General features: G+C 46.8%; 1 protein-coding gene across 6 annotated transcripts in view; it reads left to right on the top strand.

Annotated features, from left to right (window-relative positions):
* USP28 (ubiquitin specific peptidase 28) overlaps nucleotides 1-14,171 on the top strand; it is a 97,261-nt gene that overhangs the window by 50,163 nt on the left and 32,927 nt on the right. For 5 of the 6 annotated variants that reach the window (XM_038753498.1, XM_038753494.1, XM_038753497.1 and 2 more), the window contains exon 1: nucleotides 1,174-1,243. The exons of the other annotated variant lie outside the window; for it this stretch is intronic. Coding sequence is in view for 4 of the 5 variants with exons in the window: in XM_038753494.1 (XP_038609422.1) it covers nucleotides 1,187-1,243 (57 nt within the window). In the remaining variant the exon portion in view is untranslated. Of the gene's footprint in view, nucleotides 1-1,173; nucleotides 1,244-14,171 lie in introns of those variants that run through there. 6 annotated transcript variants of the gene reach the window in all.

The following is a 14,171-nucleotide window of genomic DNA, read 5'->3' as shown; positions in this document are numbered from 1 at the left end:
AAGAACGAATGAACGAATGAATGAGAAGCAGCATGGCCCAGTGGAAAGAGCCCGGGCTTTGGAGTCAGAGGTCATGGGTTCAAATCCCGACTCCGCCCCTTGTCGGCTGTGTGGCTTTGGGCAAGTCACTTCACTTCTCTGGGCCTCAGTTACCTCATCTGGAAAATGGCGATTAAGTCTGTGAGCCCCACGTGGGACAACTTGATTACTGTGTATCTACCCCAGCGCTTAAGCGCTTAATAAATGCCATCATTATTATTATTATTATGAATGAGGAAGGAAGCGAGCGCCGCTTAGAACAGTGTTTTGCACATAGTAAGCGCTTAATAAATGCTATCATTATTATTATTATTATTATCTTCATCATCATCAATCGTATTTATTGAGCGCTTACTGTGTGCAGAGCACTGTACTAAGCGCTTGGGAAGTACAAGTTGGCAACATATAGAGACAGTCCCTACCCAACAGTGGGCTCACAGTCTAAAAGGGGGAGACAGAGAACAAAACCAAACATACTAACAAAATAAAATAAATAGAATAGATATGTACAAGTAAAATAAATAGAGTAACAAATATGTACAAACATCTATACATATATACAGGTGTTCTAAGCACTGTTCTAAGCGCTGAGGTAGATATAGGGTAATCAGGTTGTCCCGTGTAGGCCTTACATTTTTAGTCCCCATTTTCCAGATGAGGTAACTGAGGCCCAGAGAAGTGAAGTGACTCGCCCAAAGTCACACAGCTGACAGTTGGCGGAGTCGGGATTTGAACCCACGGCCTCTGACTCCAAAGCCGGGGCTCTGAGGAAGGATGAATGGGGAAGGAAGCGAGCGCCGCTTAGAACAGTGCTTTGCACATAGTAAGCGCTTAATAAATGCCATCATTATTATTATTATGAATGAGGAAGGAAGCGAGCGCACGACCATCGTTGGGGAGTCCCTCGGCCCCCGCCAAGTCACGTGCGGCGAAAGGGGCGGGGCGCCCCCGGGCGGGCGGGCGCGCGCACGCCGGGCGCCTTCGTCGTTACCGCCGGCCGGCGCGAGCCGCTGCGTGCGCGGTCCCGGCGAAGCGTGCGCGGGCGGCGGGAAGGGGGCGCGCGCAGGGGGGGCGGGGCTGAGGGGCCGGCGGGGGCGCGCCTGGTCCCGGAGCCGGAGCGGGGCCCCAAGGACGCGCAGCCTCGGCCATGACGGCGGAGCTGCAGCAGGACGATGCGGCGGGAGCGGCCGACGGCCAGGGCGCGGTGAGCCCCCGCGGGGCCCGGGGGCACGCAGCCCGCCGGACGAAGGAGTGGGAGCGGCGACGGCGGGAGGGGAGGCCCAGCGGCCTTAAGGGGGAGGGGGTCTATGCGCGCGCGCGCGCGGCTTGGGAAGAGCGGAGCCCCTTCGGGGTCCTGAGGGGGTGAGGAGGGGGGGAGGCCGGACCGGGCTGGGGGGTCCCGGAGGGTGGGGGGCGGACGGACCAGACAAACTTCGAAGACCGGGAAAGTTGTAGGCGCGCGACGCGACCCCCCTCCCCACCCCCCACCGCCGCCTCACAGCCACCGTTCGGAAACACACTCACACTCTCACACACCCTCCCACACTCACAACCTCTCACACACTCACTCACACACTCTGTCCCTGTCGTTCTCACTCCCTCTGTCTCCGTCCTTCTCTTTCTCTTCACGAGCCCCATGCGGGACACGGACTGTGTCCAACCCGATTTGCTTGTGTACACTCCGACGCTTAGTACACTGCCTGGTGTATAGTAAGCACTTAATAAATACCGCAATTATTATTGTTATTTGTCTTTTTCACTCTGTTTCTTTTCCCATTCTCATCCTTCTCTCACCCTCTCCGTCTCTCACTCTCTCTAACTCTCTTTCATTTTCTCACCCTGTCTCTATCACTCACTCACCCTCTGTGTCTCACCCTCACTCTTTCACACACACTACCACAAACTCACTCACACACTCTGTCCCTGTCGTTCTCACTCCCTCTGTCTCCGTCCTAATTCTCTTTCTCTTTACGAGCCCCATGCGGGACACGGACTGTGTCCAACCCGATTTGCTTGTGTACACTCCGACGCTTAGTACACTGCCTGGTGTACAGTAAGCACTTAATAAATACCGCAATTATTATTATTTGTCTTTCTCACTCTGTTTCTTCTCCCATTCTCATCCTTCTCTCACCCTTTCCGTCTCTCTCACTTTCTCTTTCATTCTCTCACCCTGTCTCTATCACTCGCCCACCCTCTGTTTCTCACCCTGTCTTTCACTGTCTCATCCTCTTTCTCACCCTCTGTCTCTTTCACTCTCTGTCTCTTTCACTCTCTCACTGTCTCTATCACTCCCTCACCCTGTCTCACTCACTCTCTGTCTCTCATTCTCTCACCCTCTCTCTCCTCTGTCTCTTTCTCTCACCGCTCTGTCTTTCTCTCTAACCTCTCTGCCTCTCTTTTTCTCACTCTGTCACCTTCACTGGCTTTTTCACTCTCACCCTCTCGTTCATTCACTCACCCTGTCTCTTTCAATCTCTCATCCTCTCTCTCCCTCTCACCCTCTGTGTCTCTCTCATCCTCTCTATGTCTCTCTCATTCTCTCTGTCTCTCTTCCTCTCGATCTCTCATTCTCTCTGTTTGTCTTTCTTTCAATCACACTCTGCCTCACTCTTACACTGTCTCATTCTCAATCTCTATCACACTCTGACTCTCACTGTCTGTCTCTTTCTATGTGTCTCTGTCTCTTTCTCTCCCTGTTGGACTGTGTCCAACTTGATTAAGTCCCCACTCCAGTCCACACATCACCGCTGCCTAGATCACTTTCCTACAAAAATGTGCAGACCATGTTTCCTCACTTCTCAAGAAACTCCAGTGGTTGCCCATCCACCTCTGCAACAAAAACTCCTCACTATTAGCTTTAAAGTCCTGTTACCTTGTCCCCTCCTACCTCAACTTCCTACTCCCCTACTACAGCCCAGCCCACACACTTCGCTCTTCTAATGCTAACCTTCTCACTGTGTCTCATTCTCATCTATCTTGCTGTTGACTCCTTGCCCACCCCTGCCTCTGGCCTGGAACGCCCTCCCTCAAATCTGCCAGACAATGACTCTCCCCAGCTTCAAAGCCTTATCGAAGGCACATCTCCTCCAAGAGGCCTCCCCTGACCAAGCCCACCTTTCCTCTTCTCCCACTCCCTTCTGCATCACCCTGACGTGCTCCTGTTGTTCATCCTCCTTGCCAGCCCCACGGCACTTATGTACACACCTGTAATGTATTTATATTAATGTTTGTCTCACCCCATATAGACTGTAAGCTCATTGTGAGCAGGGAATGTGAATGTCTGCTTATTGTTGTATTGAACTCTCCCAAGCACTTAATACAGTGTTCTGCACACAGTAAGTGCTCAATAAATATGATTGAATGAATACAGTGCCTGGCACATAGTAAATGCTTAACAAGCTCCACAATTATTATTATTATTAGTAGTAGTAAGTTCATTGTGGGCAGGGAATGTGTCAGTTTTATAGTTATAGTGTACTCTCCCAAGCATTTAGTACTGTGCTGTGCACACAGAAAGCTCTCATTCATTCATTCGTTCAAATCATATTTATTGAGTGCTTACTGTGTGCAGAGCACTGTACTAAGCACTTAGTAAATACTGTTGACTGATTGTCTCTTTCTCTCTTTCTCTTGTTTTCTTTCTCTCTCTCACACACCTTCTCTCATCTCCAAACTGGAGAGTTCAGCAATCTGATTTGAGTTAGAAGGGAAGGAGGGCTGACGGAGTAGAAGCCACTGCAAGGCAGTAATCCAATAATAAATAGAACAGTGAAAAAGGTAGAAAACAATGTTCTCCATCCCAGGCCAGGGGGCGGAACTATGGATCAGCATTTGGGAGAAAACCAAAAGCCCGTCAAATGAAAGAATTTAGACACCTTGAAAGATGCTCTGTGCATAAGATGCTTTAACTAGTGCATGTGGGAAAAGGCGCTTTTTATCTGGAAAGTGGGAAATTGCTTTCAGTCGTGGGTCTTATTACTAATGCAGCATGCCCTCAACTTTGTAAGGGACCTGGAGTGTGAGGGCTGAGCTATCCTGGACCTACTACGGAGTTGTTAAAGAAAAATGAGTTTTTCCGGGTATGCGATTTTGGCACTGAGGAAACCAACCAATAAGGGAAATCTTCCAAAAGTCCAAACTTTCAAGTGGATTACATCCACACACCTCTTTCTTCAAGAGACCTTTTCCTTTAATTTGTAGTACTTTCCTACAAAAATAGACCCTTAGAATTTTTTTTTGGTTATGGTATTAGGCACTTACTATGTGTCAAGCACTATTCTAAGCTCTAGGGTAGGTACATGTTAATTAGGTTGGACACAGTCTCGGTCCTGCATAGCTACAGGTTTAACTAGGAGAGAGAACAGGTATTTGATCCCCATTTTACAATGGAGAAAATTGAGTCAGAGAGAAGCAAAGTGACTTGTTCAAGATCACACAAGCAAACAGTTGGATTAGAACCTAGGTCCTCTGACTCCCAGGCCCATGCTCTTTCCTCTAGGCCATTCTGTTTCTCAAGGCCCTGCTGCTTCTCAGTTGAACTGTATTTCTCTCAAGTCTTTCACCATTTTTAGTTAGCTCTGGGTCCTCTAGGGTCTAGAAAGCAGTCACAGAGATTTTTGTGGTGGTCCCAGCCTTGGATTTCTAATTGGAAACGCCATGGTTTGGAGACCTTAGAAATAAACTTCAGGAAGTTGGGCAACTTTTGCGCCGGTTAGACCCAGAGTTGAGTTCTACTAGTGAGGTTTTGAGATTAGTGGCTAAAACACAATGACTCTGAAACTTTATGGGAACAAGGGAATGAATTTAATTGTGTCTGTAACTCCTCTCTTTTGCCAAAGTGGTCACTCGCCTATTAGCAGAATTTTCACTGAGAAATGAAGCAGGCTTGTTCGAAGAAGTCAATGTCTTAACCTTCTACCCATAGCTTTTGTTTTTTGGGATTTTTTTAATGGTGTCTGCTAAGCTTAGCACTGAACTAATCGCTAGTGTAGATGCAAGATCAGATTGGACACGGTCCCTGGCCCACATGGGGCTCACCGACTTAATTCCCATTTTACAGACAAAGGCACTGAGGCAAAGAGAAGTGAAGTGACATGCCAGAGGTCATGCAGCAGACAAGTGGCACAACTGGGATTAGGACCCAGGTCCTTACCACTCCCTGGTCCGGGCTCTTTACAGTAGGCCATGTTGCTTCTTCCTGTGTGGGACAGACCCAGCACTCAGATGGTTAATGCCCAGTGGTTGGTTTGTCAAAGCTATTTTGGGAGGCTTTAGGAGCCACGGACCAGGCAGAAAGTCACTTGACCCCTGGCATCTTGCAGAGTGATGACATTTGCTAAACTTCCATGATGATCTCCTTTATGCGGACAGGTGATAAAGCCAAGAGTGTTGGTCATGACTGTACTGCTCCTATAGGTTTTATATTTGTAGTATAATGATGCGTGCCCCCGACATTTGAAAATAGCAGGTTTAAGCAAGTTTAAAGAGTGAAAATATCTGGCAGACCCCCTTTGTCTTAATGGTCTGCCAGTCAGGAGAGATGAGTCACTCAGTCAATAGTGTTTAGTGTTTATTTACTGTGGGCAGACCACTGTTCTAAGCACTTGGGAAACTACAGTACCATAGAGTTGGTAGATATGCTCCCTGCCCACGAGGAGTTTATAATCTACAGGGGAAGATGGACGTTAAAATAGATTAGGGATAGGAGAAATAGAGTATAAGAATGTTTAGTATAATATAATATTTAGACTATAAAGTGCTTAGTACAGTGCTCTACACACAGTAAGTGCTCAATAAATACAATTGAATTTCTATAATTGTTGTGTGACTGGGGTGAGTACGAAGGTGCTTAAGGGGTACACAGCCCAGTTCATAGGGTGGAGGGGAGAGTGGATAGTAGAAAGAGTACGAGCCTGGGAGTCAGAAGGACCTGGGTTCTAATCCCGGCTCTGCCATTTGTAGCGTGACCATGGGCAAGTCAATTCACTTCTTTGGGCCCCAGTTCCCCCATCTGTAAAATGGGAATCAGGATTTAGAGCCGCATCTGGGACAAGGACTGTGTCCCACCTAATCCAGTGCTTGGGATATAGTAAGCGCTTAACAAATACCATTACTATTATTAATAACAATAATAAATAATTTTAAAAAGAGCTTTGTCAGGGAAGGTCTCTTGGAGGAGTACAGTGCTCCGCATGTAGTAAGCACTCAATATGATTTAATGAAAGAGATGTGATTTTAAGAGAGTTTTGGAAGTGGGGAGAAGGGTGGACTGTAGGATGTGAAATGGGAGAGAGTTCAGGCCTGAGGGCGGACATGGACAAGGATCAACTCATTCCCCGTGTTTGTTGTGGGTCCGGGGTTGGGGGGGGTGATGGAATTCCCTGGGAAGTCTCAAAAGATTGTGACACCCTCCAGTGGGAAGTTGGGGGTAACTCTTTTCCTCTCACCCTCCTCCCCCTTCTTAACCTGTCATAGGGGCTGTTGAAAAATGACACGCCGTTAGGTAAGGAACTAAATTCTGCTCCCTGTCCAAGCATCAGGCTTCTTGGGAAAGAAAAGGCAGCACTCTTTCTGATCCTCTAGCCACAGCACCTTTCCTGTTTTCAATTTTTGTCTTTACGTGGGATTCGTGTCCTTATTTTATACTCCACTGTTTCTTCCATCTGTGATTCATTTTATAAATATCTGTCTCCCCTTGTAGTCAGTGAGTCAATTGTATTTATTGAGTGCTTACTTTGTATAGATCATTGTACTAAGCACTTGGGGGAGTACAGTACAACAATCCACTGACACAATCCCTGCCCACCATGAGCTTACAGTCTAGAGGAAGGGGTAGATATTAATGTAAATAAATAAATTACAGATATATACATAGTGCTGTGGGGTGGGGGGGTGAATAAAGGGAGCAAGTCAGAGTGACGCAGAAGGGAGTGGGAGATGAGGAACGGAGGGCTTAGTCAAAGAAGGACTTTTGAAGGAGAAGCTTCATGTAGGCAGGGATTGTGTCTATTATCTATTATATCTTACTTTCCCAAGTACTCAATACAGTACTCTGCACACAGTAAATGCTCAGTAAATACTATTAATTAAGTGTCTCTCACCAGGAGATTCTCCCCCTGAGGGATAGGGATGGTATCTTTTAATTCCCATTTGGGTATAATGTTAATAATGATGGTGTTTGTTAAGCGCTTACTATGTGCCAAGCACTGTCCTAAGCACTGATGTAGATACAAGGTAATCAGGTTGTCCCACGTGGGGCTCACAGTCCTAATCCCCATTTTACAGGTGAGGTAAGTGAGGCACAGAGAATAATAATAATGATGATGACATTTGTTAAGTGCTTACAATGTATGAAGCACTATTCTAAGCGCTGGGGTGGATACAAGGTGATCAGGTTGTCCCACGTGGGGCTCACAGTCTTAATCCCCATTTTACAGATGAGGTAACTGAGGCACAGAGAAGTTAAGTGATTTGCCCAAAGTCATACAGCTGACAAGTGGCAGAGCTGGGATTAGAACCCATGATCTCTGACTCCCAAGCCCATGCTCCTTCCACTGAGCCACGCTGCTTAGTTAAGTGACTTGCCCAAAATCACACAGTTGACAAGTGGAGAGGTGGGATTAGAACCCACGACCCCTGACTCCCAGACCCATGCTCTTTCCACTAAGCCACACCACATACTCTTTCCCAGGGCTTAGAACAGTATTCTGCACCCAGTTAGCGCTTAGTAAATCCTATTACTACTACTACTAATAAATAATAATAATGATGGCATTTATTAAGTGCCTACTATGTGCAAAGCACTGTTCTAAGCGCTGGGGAGTTTACAAGGTTATCAGGTTGCCCCACGGGGGGCTCACAAGGCCCTACTGAGAGCTCACCTCCTCCAGGAGGCCTTCCCAGACTGAGCCCCTTCCTTCGTCTCCCCCTCCTCCCCTTTCCATCCCCCCCACCTTACCTCCTTCCCTTCCCCAAAGCACCTGTATATATGTATATATGTTTGTACATATTTATTACTCTATTTATTTTACTTGTACATATCTATTCTGTTTATTTTATTTTGTTAATACGTTTGGGTTTGTTCTCTGTCTCCCCCTTCTAGACTGTGAGCCCACTGTTGGGTAGGGACCGTCTCTATATGTTGCCAACTTGTACTTCCCAAGCGCTTAGTACAGTGCTCTGCACACAGTAAGCGCTCAATAAAGACGATTGATTGATTGATTAATCCCCATTTTACAGATGAGGGAACTGAGGCCAAGAGAAGTGAAGTGACTTGCCCAAAGTCACACAGCTGACAAGTGGCGGAGCCGGGATTTGAACAGATGACCTCTGACTCCAAAGCCCAGGCTCTTTCCACTGAGCCACGCTGCTTCCCCAACTCCGGAATAAGTGCCTAGGGGGACCTAGAAGGGAGGGATGGTGTGGTGATATCCCCCCAGCAGGGATCAAGCCCCCTTATATGTGCCCCCAACCCAAATGGTTGAGCCAGTCCCTTGAGGGCCTGCTTTCTCACAACTTCAAGCACTTATAATAATAATAGTAATAATAGTAATTATAATAATAACAATAATTGTGGTACTTACTAAGTGCCAGGCACTATACTAAGATCTGGGGTAGATACAAGATAACCGGGTTGGACACAGTCCCAATCCCACATAGGGCTCACAGTCTTAATCCCCACTTTACAAATATCCCCATTTTACAGATGAGGGAACTGAGGTCCAGAGAAGCAAAGTGGCATGCCCAAGGTAAAACAGCAGAAAAGTAGCAGAGCCGGGATTAGAACCCATGACCTTCTGACTCCAAGGCCCATACTCTAGCTACAAAGCCACGCTGCTTCTCATGGAGTCTGCCCTGTCCACAGAGACCTGCCTCACGGAAACAGTTATAATGAGGTCTACCAGCCCATTTCCGAGCAGGTCAAAGCATAATGTTGGTGGTAATTTTCAGGTCTTTGTAAAAACTGTCACTCCCAACACATTTTTAATCATTGGCTTTCTTAGCTGCTGTTTTCTTCTGTTCTATTGACTTTTCTCTTCCTTTTCCCCAGCCCTCATTGACTGTTTATTTCTTTTTTTCCCATCTGTTCAATAAGGAACCTTCCCTCTTGGTTGAATCCCACAACTCGAATGCCACTGCATCAGCTGCAACAGTGTCAGGCTAAACAACGCATTTGAAACAGGCTGACAATTGGCATGACACCAGGAGAAAGCTTTCCATATGGACTGCCTGTTTCTAAATATTTTCATTCAAGAGAAATAAACGGGTGTCAAAATAGAGATGAGAACATGGATGTCACAGTAAAACCCCAAGGAGGGTGGGTGAGAAGCAGGAATGGAGAGGAGCAAATGGGTTCTAAAGTGGAGCCTCCAGCAGTGATGGGGTGGTGGATGGCGGGCGGGGACTGACTCCCCTTTCCCACTGCTCAAGTCCTCTGCCTGTTTTCACCGGAAAACAGGAGCGCTGATTTCTAAATAATGGCTTGCAAAATGCTCTTTCTCTAGCAAAGTGGTATCTGCCTGGGCTTTACAAATGAGCTCTTTGTAAGTGTAATGGGGAGTGTGCTGAACTAGGTATAAGTGGTGAAAATCACCTCTCTGGCCCCCCTTCCTTCTAGCAGTTTTAAGTTAGTGCTCAGCCCAGCTTGGGATTTTTTTAAAACAATAATACTTGGTAAGCATTTACTATGTGTCAATCAGTCGTATTTATTGAGCTCTTATTGTGTGCAGAGGACTGTACTAAGTGCTTGGGACAGTACAATATAACAGAGTTGGTAGACATGTTTCATGTATTCAGTCATATTTATTGAGCATGTACTGTACCCAAGGCACTATACTAAGCACTTGGGAGAGTATAATATAAGATTAAATAGACAGATTTCCTGTCCACAATGAGGTTACAGTCTAGAAGGAGAGACAGACATTAATATTAATAAGTAAATTACAGATATGAACATAAGTGCTGTGGGGTTGGGAGGGGGGTGAATAAAGGGAGCAAGACAGAGTGATACAGAAGGGAGTGGGAGAAGAGGAAAGAAGAGCTTAGGGAAGGCCTCTTGGAGGAGATGTGCTTTCAATAAGGCTTTGAAGCGGGGAAGAGTCATTATCTGTCGGATGTTCCCTGCCCACAACAAGCTTACGGTCTAGAGGGGCTGTACTAAGCGCTAGGGTAGATACAAGCTAATCAGGTTGGACCCACTCCATGTCTCACGTGGGGCTTCCAGTCTTAATCCCCGTTTTACAGATGAGGTAACTGAGGTGCAGAGAAGTTAGGTGACTTGCCCAAGGTCACAGAGCAGACAAGTGGCAGAGCTGGAATTAGAATCCAGGTCCTCTGACTCCCAGTCCTGGGCTCTATCCACAAGCCCATGATTGATCGCAGTGGTCTTCTCTGTGCAAGCTGAGGGCCCAGAGCGAGCTTGATGTAGAGCCAGGTGGGACACTCAGCACCCTAGGGACAAGTTTCCTCCTTAAACGGGACAAGGAATTCAATTTCCAGTACAGTAGTTGAACTGATTCAGGAAGACCATCCCCTGTGCAGTTTGGAAAGCTTGCTCTCTGTTGAGTGTCAATAGAGGCTAGATAAGAAAGGGTAACCATCCTTGGAGGTGTTGATGAAGCCAACCTCCCGTTTTCAGGGGCTGGGAAGGGGGCCATCTTGGGCCAAGTTCTCACCTAGTGTCTGAGTTCTCTGCCTCAGAACCGGTTAGGCTAGTGGACCCCAGCCAACCTGGAAGTGGTGAGGCCAGAAAGGCCCCTGGCTTCTTTTTTCCCTGCCCAGGCAGGAAGAGGATTAGGAGAGCTCCCATAAATCACCAGCCATACTCCCTTCTCTGCTTCTTAGATGGGAGAATTTGGCTTATCTCTCTCCTTCCTAAAGCAAAGAACATCATTCCTTCTTTCCCTGTGTCATAGAGAATAGAGCACAGGCCTGGAAGCCAGAATAATAATAATAATAATAATAATGATGGTATGTATGTGCTTACTCTGTGCCAAACACTGTGCTAAGCACTGGGGTAGATACAAGATAATTGGTTTGGACATAGTCCCTGGCCTGCATAGGGCTCACACTCTTACTCTTAGAATTCTCTTAAGGCTCACACTCTTACTGTTAGAACACTCTTACTCTTAGAAGTCCAGCGCTTAGCACAGTTCTTGGCACAGAGTAAGCGCTTAATAAATGCCATCATTATTATTACTCCCCATTTTACAGATGAGGTAACTGAGGCAACGAGAAGTGAAGTGACTTGGCCAAAATCACACAGCAGAGAAGTGGCAGAGACTTCCTGGCCCATGCCCTCTCCACTAGGCCATGCTGCTCCCCCATGCTGCTGCTGCTTCCCCAGAAGGACCTGGGCTCTAATCCTTGCCCCACCACTTGTCTGCTGGGTGACCTTGGGCACATCACTTCACTTCTCTGGATCTCCATGATCCAAGCACAAGTTACAAGAATCTGTAGCTTTCAGGTGATCAGTCGACTTGTGAATTATTTGGTAGGATGAAGATTTGAATCTTGGGGCTCTCTATTCATTCAATCGTATTTTTTGAGCACTTACTGTGTGCAGAGCCTGTACTAAGCGCTTGAGAAGTACAAGTTGTCAACATATAGAGACGGTCCCTACCCAACAGTGGGCTCACAGTCTAGAAGGTGGGCTCACAGTCTAGAAGTCTATCCAGTGGCGAACAGTCACCACTGCCCATTAGACGTTGTTCTCATTCTTGCCTGCCCCGCCATCAACCCCTGGCCCACCTCCTTCCCCTGGCCTGGAATGCCCTCCCTCCGCACATCCGCCAAGCCAGCTCTCTTCGTCCCTTCAAAGCCTTACTGAGAGCTCACCTCCTTCAGGATGCCTTCCCAGACTGAGCCCCCCTTTTTCCTCTCCTCCTCCCCATCCCCCCCGCCCTACTTCCTTCCCCTCCCCACAACACTTGTATATATTTGTACAGACAGTGTGGCTCAGTGGAAAGAGCATGGGCTTTGGAGTCAGAGGTCATGGGTTCAAATCCCGACTCCACCAACTGTCAGCTGTGTGACTTTGGGCAAGTCACTTCACTTCTCTGGGCCTCAATTACCTCATCTGGAAAATGGGGATTAAAACTGTGAGCCCCCGGTGGGACATCCTGATCACCTTGTAACCTCCCCAGTGCTTAGAACAGTGCTTTGCACATAGTAAGTGCTTAACAAATAACCATCATTATTATTATTATTTATTTTACTTGTACATATTTACTATTCTATTTATTTTGTCAATGGTGTTCATATAGCTTTAATTCTCTTCTGATGATTTTGACACCTGTCTACATGTTTTGTTTTGTTGTCTGTCTCCCCCTTCTAGACTGTGAGCCCGTTGTTGGGTAGGGACCGTCTCTATATGTTGCCGACTTGTACTTCCCAAGCACTTAATACAGTGCTCTGCACACAGTAAGCGCTCAATAAATACAATTGAATGAATGAATTAGACTGTAAATTCCTCGAGGGGAGGGATTATATCTACCAACTCTATTGTGCTCCTTCAGGCACTTAGTACAGTGCTCTCCATGCAATAAACACTCAGGAAATGCTATTGATTGATTAATTGACATCTTCTGATTGTCTAGACTCTCTCTAGACTGTAAGCCTGTTGTGGGCAGGTAACATGTCTACCAACTCTGTTTTATGGTTATGTTGCACTCTCCCAAGTGCTTAGTACAATGTTATGCACGTAGCAAATGCTCAGTAAGTATGATTGATTGGACATCTAGGAATTCTAGGATGTACTTAGTGGATGTGGACCTGTACTTCCCTTGTTAATCAGCTGGGCTAGGCATTTTTCTCTTCCTGAAAAACCACCGTTGTACTCAGAATGGTGACATCCTTTGAGATTAAAGGGACCCAAAACATGCCAGGGGTCACTGGACTGGGAATTATCATGGGTTTGTTTAAAACTTTACAAAAGCCAGAGTTTTCAACTAATGCACATTTTCTAGGGGAGTCCAAGAAAATCATTTTGTTGTCTTCACTTTCTCACTCCCAGGGAGTCAGAACTACAGTTTTCACTGGGCCTTAGTTATCTCCTCCATTTGCTGGGTGTCTGGAAATTTATTGTGAGTGTTAAGTGACACACTCAAGTGGTATGCCTGGCTAGACCTAAAATAGCCACCCTTTTCCCCCATGCAAATTCCTGGGGCTTCTTGTATGTCCCTTGCGCACACTGCTTCTCAGTCAGTCAGTGGTATCTGTTGAGTGTTCCCTGTGGCCAGAGCACTAACTAAGATGTGGGAGAGTACAATACAAGAGCAGTGGTAGACATGATCCCTCATCAGTCAATCAATGGTATTTATTGAACACTTTCTGTGGACGGACCACTGTACTAAGTGCTTGGGAGAATACAATAAAACAGAGTTGGTATATACGTTCCCTGCCGACAGTAATAATAATAATAATAATAATAGCATTTGTTAAGCGCTTACTATGTGCCAAGCACCGTTCTAAGTGCTGGGGGGGATACATGGTGATTAAGTTGTCCCACGTGAGGCTCACAGTCTTCATCTCCATTTGACAGATGAGGGAACTGAGGCACAGAGAAGTTAAGTGGCTTGCCCAATGTCATACAGCCGACAAGTGGCTGAGCTGGGATTCGAACCCACGACCTCTGACTCCCAAGCCCAGGCTCTTTCCACTGAGCCACGCTGCTTCCCAACAATGACTGTGAGCTGGTTGTTGGGTAGGGACCGTCTCTATATGTTGCCAACTTGTACTTCCCAAGAGCTTAGTACAGTGCTCTGCATACAATAAGCGCTCTGTAAATATGATTGAATGAATGAATGAATGAGGGTACGGTATAGAGGACTGTAGTCCCTTCCCTCAGGGAGCTTACTCTGTGGAAGGGTAACTTGGAGACTTTACAATTTCCTCTGGGCCCAAAGAGGGGACTTTGGAAGCCTGATGAATTTTCCCTAGGCCTGTTCCCTTTCCCCAGGAATTCTCCTCCCTGTACCCCAAGTTGGCTCTGTGGAATGGTAAGCCCAGAGTTTTGGGGTGCTTCTGCCCCAGCAGCACCCCACCCCAGTAGTCCCTCTAGACTGTAAGCTCATCATGGACAGGGAATGTGTCTGTTTATTGTTATATTGTACTCTCCCAAGTGCTTAGAA

Source organism: Tachyglossus aculeatus, chromosome 11 (genome assembly GCF_015852505.1).
Source record: "Tachyglossus aculeatus isolate mTacAcu1 chromosome 11, mTacAcu1.pri, whole genome shotgun sequence".
Taxonomy (NCBI): Eukaryota; Metazoa; Chordata; class Mammalia; order Monotremata; family Tachyglossidae; genus Tachyglossus; species Tachyglossus aculeatus.
This window is presented reverse-complemented; position numbering and strand designations above follow the sequence as displayed.